The following is a 5659-nucleotide window of genomic DNA, read 5'->3' on the forward strand; positions in this document are numbered from 1 at the left end:
GTCGGAACGAAGTTACGGAAAGTTAATTAACGAACGGAGACGTAACAGTATTTTAATTTCCATTGAAACATTGTTTCTGATATTATGTCTTCGACTTGTTTCAAAGTGAAGGAGACCTCAGCAACAACCCAATGATAGACGTAATGACCTCTCCCACGTCTGATGCTTCAGTAAGAATTGTACCTTTATCCATGGGCTCTTCTATAGTGAACGTCAAACTGTCACTGAGAGTCTCAGGATGAATTGTGAGGTCCACTCCTTCTTAGGAAAAAAAACCTGAGAGTACTAGGCTTCATCGTACTGTTGTTCCTTTTTGCTGTGTAGAATGCTTCAGAAAATATTCAGCAACAGGAAATGGAAAACCACTGGCTAATTGAAGAATGAGATAGCCAGAATGTCAGTAACATGACCTTAAATGGTAACTAAAAATTAAAGTCAGGTCAATTTCAATTGGTCAGAAGCTCTGTCAGGTGAGTAGGTTGAAAGAATGTAACTTCTTGGTTACATTTAGGACCTGATTTAAAATGATTTAAAGACGGAGTTCTAACATCATACCTTGGTCAAGCAGCATTTCTAGGGGTTTTATGTGTACTCCCCAATTACCAGGCTTCATTGGGTTTCTCTTTGACCAGTACGTTTAGCCATGCTGTCCTCTGTCATTCCTACCAGAAAAGAGCCAGAACAGCTTACCCTCCAGCCTGGTTTCATGCTTCTCCATACTGCCTAGTTATTACATAGATAGAGCCAGGTTCCAACAGGAATGAAAAAGGATTGAGACTGTAAATTGATTCCTACACAGCTGGCTTGAGTTATGTGATGCCAACCCTTTCTTTTGACTCTTAGAATATACTAATATTTAAATTGTTTTCTGTATCGTTGAAAATGTTCTACAACAACCCCATAAAATATTGGATACTTCAAGTTTACATTTGTTATGATACACAAGCTAGTATCTGTGAATTTCATATACCGCTGATAATGTTTTTTTGTTTTTTTATTGTTATCAATCCGTGAAAACAAACTACCATTTCATCTTCTTACTAGGCTCTACCGTCCTCCTTTCATGCAGTCCTTCCCCGCTATGTCAGCAATATGCTCCCGGACTTACAACACTAAAATCTGGAGTTCGATTCTCCTCGGTGAACGAAGCATATATACTGCATTTGCCCTAAACAAACAAACAAACGAAAACATTTCATGAATCTATTGCTAGTGTTCCCTAGTGTTGGAATTAAAGGATGTTGATTTGAATTTCTTTGTATAGAGTTATATCTTTGTGATAGAATAAGGATTTTGTAGTTTTTAATAATTATTAAACATATTTTTATTTTATTTCCTAGTTTTATTCTATACAAATTTGGCATTAACTTAAGCACTAACAAACAAACACATTACATGTGCGACACCAACTGAGTAGTCTGTGCTACTATTAGCATTAGCAGTGTAAGCCTATCGTTGTAATTGCAAATTTATTTTAATTTAAGTTTTGTATCTGTGTTGTTAGTCTTAGGAAGTTAATAATAATATTGAGATTCGATAGGTCAAAAATAACGTGGAACTTGTAAAGTAAGTTAGACTTACTGTTCAGTTTAAAGGTAAAGTGTGGTCAAGTATTTGACTGTCGTTATTTTTACATTTTACTAAGCGCGCATACTTCTATCTGAAATATGGGAAGAGACAGGTAAGAAGGCCTAAGTTATTTAACTTTATGTTTTACTGTTAATTTAGTACTTGTGTACTTTCAGTTTCGTTTTGTAATTTTATTTTTAATAAGTTTATTGATATTAATATCTCGGTAAATTAACCAGTGTCATTTGGAAGGAACTCGCAGTGTAAACTGTAAAAATTGTAATTATAACTACAATTATAAATATAAAGTACTCGAGAGTTGAGTACACCAATTTGGATAAATCATAACTAAAAGTAAAAGTTTTATTTTATATAATTTTCTTGAAGTTGGATACTTTATGAATTTTGGTGTAAATAGTAAAAAATTTGATTCTAACTAGTACTAAATAGACAATATGAATAATAAAACTGTTCATGTTGTACATTCTGTGTAAATAGATATTTAAACTTCACGTTTTTAAATATATTTTTAACTTTGCTCATGGTTAATCTTTGAGTTATTGCTATTGGTTAAATGTTTATTATTGTTAAACTTTCCATATGCATTATGATATAACAATAAAAGAAGTTGTAAGAGTTAATTAGGTTTTTACAACAAATTTGAATTTGATACCAAAAGGTTTATTAAAGTACCAGAACAATTTATACTAATTAAACTGTGGTAAGGCCTCATTTGAAAATTAATGAAAGAACTGTTTAGTTTTGCTCTCCATATTAAAATTTAAAGGAATGTTATTATTGTTTCTAGATAGGTGGTTATAATTCATAAGTATTTGCAGTATTTTAGTATATTTAAATATTAGGTTGAAATAAAGAATCAACACAAGTGTCAGGTATGTAAAATGAATTTATTTAAATTAAGAGTTAAAATTATTATTCATACTGTTAATAACAGCATTATTTGGTAGCTGTTAAGTCTTTAGCAAATTCTTTAGAACTAGCATTTAGTTAAGTATAGCTGAATATTTGCATCTTTACCTGCAGTTCAAGTAAGTAATAATATCAGTAATAATTATATTAAATAGGGATTTTTAATGTTAGATTTATCATCAATTTAATTATAAAACTGTGAAATACCTAATGTTAACTTTATTTACAAATATTGGGTGGTTAGATTTATAATACTATTAGTGGAAAATCAACATAGCGTTAACATAACTTCAGTATGGTCAGAGGTAGTTCCTGAATAAATGGGTTGGACTTTATAGGGTACAATAGGTACCAGGATTGAGAATCATGGGCTTGATAGTGATTTTCAGGTGGCTTGGAGAGATACAGCACTCTAAACTTGCAAAGCTTGCTTTCTTGAGGAAAAGTTAGTGATAACATTGGAGACGATTGTGCTATGAGAGGATGGAAAATAGTTGATGAGAAACAAATCAAGAAAGCAAATACACAGATAGTGTATAGAGTTAGGCAGAGGTTGTTTTGAGAGTGTGAGAAGAAGAGTGCTGGGTTTACAACATTACACACTGACAACAAAGGATCATTTTTATCCTTCAAGGCTGTCCTTGCACATCCATTCATGAGAAAAGTAAGCATTTAAACCCAACCTTTATTTTTCAGAAAATCATTGATTCCCCTCTAAAAATTCATGTGCAGTGCTGGCTTCTATTGCTGGTGCTGCAACCCATTCCATTAGTAAATCACCTTTTAGAAAAGTAAAACTGTCTTCATTGAAACCTAGCCTGATTTTATCAAATCTTAAGCATATGTCCTCTTATCCTAATAGATTCAGAATATAGCACAAAGAAATCAGAGGCCTGATCATTTCATTCACCAAGATAATTTTATAAATTTCAGTAAGATCACCTTTAATTCACTTTTTTTCAAAAGAAATAAGTTGATGTCTCAACCTATCCAATGTAAGGAAATCATTCTATCCAAGGAATCATTTGAGTAGCCCTCTTGTGAACCCATTCCAATAAGTCAATGTCATTTTTTAAATAAGGAGACAAAAACTGCAAGTAGTATTCCAAGTGAGGCATAACTAGTTATTCTTGTATCAATATTTCTGTACATCAAAATTTTGTTAACTTTACGACTAGCAGCACAGTTTGAATAGCTTATACACTATTATGCTACAAGTTTTTTCTTCACTCACCTTATTGAATGAATTCCCATCTGTGTTAAATGTCTGATTCATTCTCACTTGCATGATTTAAATGATACAGTGGTTAAGGAATGTGCACATAGAAAATGCTTTTGACCACTTAATATATAACAACACATTCACCAGCTCCATTATACGTCTTGGAGAATCATATTGAGACACAAAACATGTTAGTTGCAGAAAATGCAAAATGCAGGTAGAATGGTCACAGGTTCTCTACCAAAAAGAAATACTCAAGTTTCCTCTGTCAACACTTTACCTCTTCATGGCACACTTTTGAAGATTTTTGCACAAACTCATATAATTCACACAATGTGAAAATCTATATCAGTTATGCACTGAACTTATGGCTTAATGGTTGAGTTAAAAAATAAAGGTGATGTTTCTCAAAGATGCCAATTTTTAGTAATACATATTTTTGTAATTGTTTACATATTAGCCATGTAATCATGAGTGCAAAACAAACATGGCTAAGCTTACTATGAGAACTCCTAGAAGTTTGTCAAACTAAAGATCTGAGAGGATTATACGTTACCTTACAACAGCTGTTAGTTAATAAATTTACCTTTATTTAAATGAATATAAATATGTGTCATTCAGTTGGATGAGAAACCTAGGCTTCTAATTACTTGCTATTTGTCAACAGTTAATGACAATTTAGATAAAGGTTATCTTATACTGTCGCTCAGTATTTTGACAAAACTAACTAAATTATAATCTAGTCAAAGAAACATTTAAACAACAGTTGTTACCTAAAACATGTAAAATAAAATTCCCTACTATTAGATGTTCTTGCAGTAGAATATTTAATTATTGTAACATAACCATTGTGGATCTTGCAGAATTGATCTTTCAGTATGAATGTAATTCTTTTTCTTACAGTTAATCTTCTATTGATTATGTACTCACTGGTAATCTTGACATTGTAGCTAATGAAGATTTGTGACTGCTAATGAGCAAAAATCCTAAATTCCTGCAATGTAATAAAATTAACTGGTGTTTTTTGCTTTGTCACATTGGGTATGCATTAACCTTTTCCACACAGGTCAAAGGCTCGCATTCAGTATTTTATTGAACTACTTTTATGAATTTATGTCATTAAGTTTGTTATCAAACTGTAGATTATAAGTCAAATTTTAATATTATACATTATTTAATTTCTTAATTTAAAAGTAAATATTAAAAAACACAACTAAACATTGATTTTTGTGTGTCATGTGGTATTTTGAATGCAGCACTGGTTCTAATTAAATGTTTGTGATGTAAAATACAAATTCTATAGTTTCTATGAATTAGGAACTCAAATTACTGATATTGACAAGCTAGAGTATAAAATAAGAACCTACTATCTTTCTATTTGCTGAGATATTGCTCATGTACTCAGTTTAATGCAGTGACCCCACTCACCTTTTTCCATTTTTGGAAATGGTCCATTATATATATACATACTTCTGAATATAACATGTGAATAACCAATCAAAAGCTCAGAATGTCATCCTGTAATTTTCTCAGCCATTTTCAAATATAATGGCATTATTTCTTTCTTTCGATACAAGACGGCATAGTGGTAAGTCGAGTCTTTAGTCTGCATAAAAAAAACAGCTTAGTTACTAAAATTGATAAATTATAATTGTGTTCTCTGGTAGTGATATAGTAATTTATGATTTTTTGGTTATTCAAATGTATATGTATATAAAACCTAAAAAAAATATTTCCTTTCACATTCTCCACGTGTGAAATTTCTTAAGGCTTAGCAAGCTAGACAAGCAGCAACCGAGTAGAAAGGTCGTAACTAGAAGAGATAATTGTTAGGTTTACTTCTTTATTTACTGTTCTATGTTATCAGAAAAATAAGTTTAAGATGTTATTGGTAAATAGTAATAATCTGTATATATATATATATATATATATATATAT

At 31.1% G+C, this 5659-nt stretch overlaps 1 protein-coding gene across 2 annotated transcripts in view; it reads left to right on the top strand.

Annotated features, from left to right (window-relative positions):
• The first annotated feature begins 1403 nt into the window (after positions 1–1403).
• The window catches only part of LOC106465057 (probable ATP-dependent RNA helicase DDX46), a 96231-nt gene continuing 91975 nt past the window's right edge, over positions 1404–5659 (top strand). Inside the window, exon 1 of one of the 2 annotated variants that reach the window (XM_013925253.2) lies at positions 1404–1681. In XM_013925253.2, coding sequence (XP_013780707.1) covers positions 1668–1681 — 14 coding nt within the window. In that variant the 5' untranslated portion in view covers positions 1404–1667. The remainder of the gene's footprint in view (positions 1682–5659) is intronic. The other variant, XM_013925252.2, reaches the window with a different exon arrangement.

This window comes from Limulus polyphemus, unplaced genomic scaffold, assembly GCF_000517525.1.
Source record: "Limulus polyphemus unplaced genomic scaffold, Limulus_polyphemus-2.1.2 Scaffold1821, whole genome shotgun sequence".
Taxonomy (NCBI): domain Eukaryota; kingdom Metazoa; phylum Arthropoda; class Merostomata; order Xiphosura; family Limulidae; genus Limulus; species Limulus polyphemus.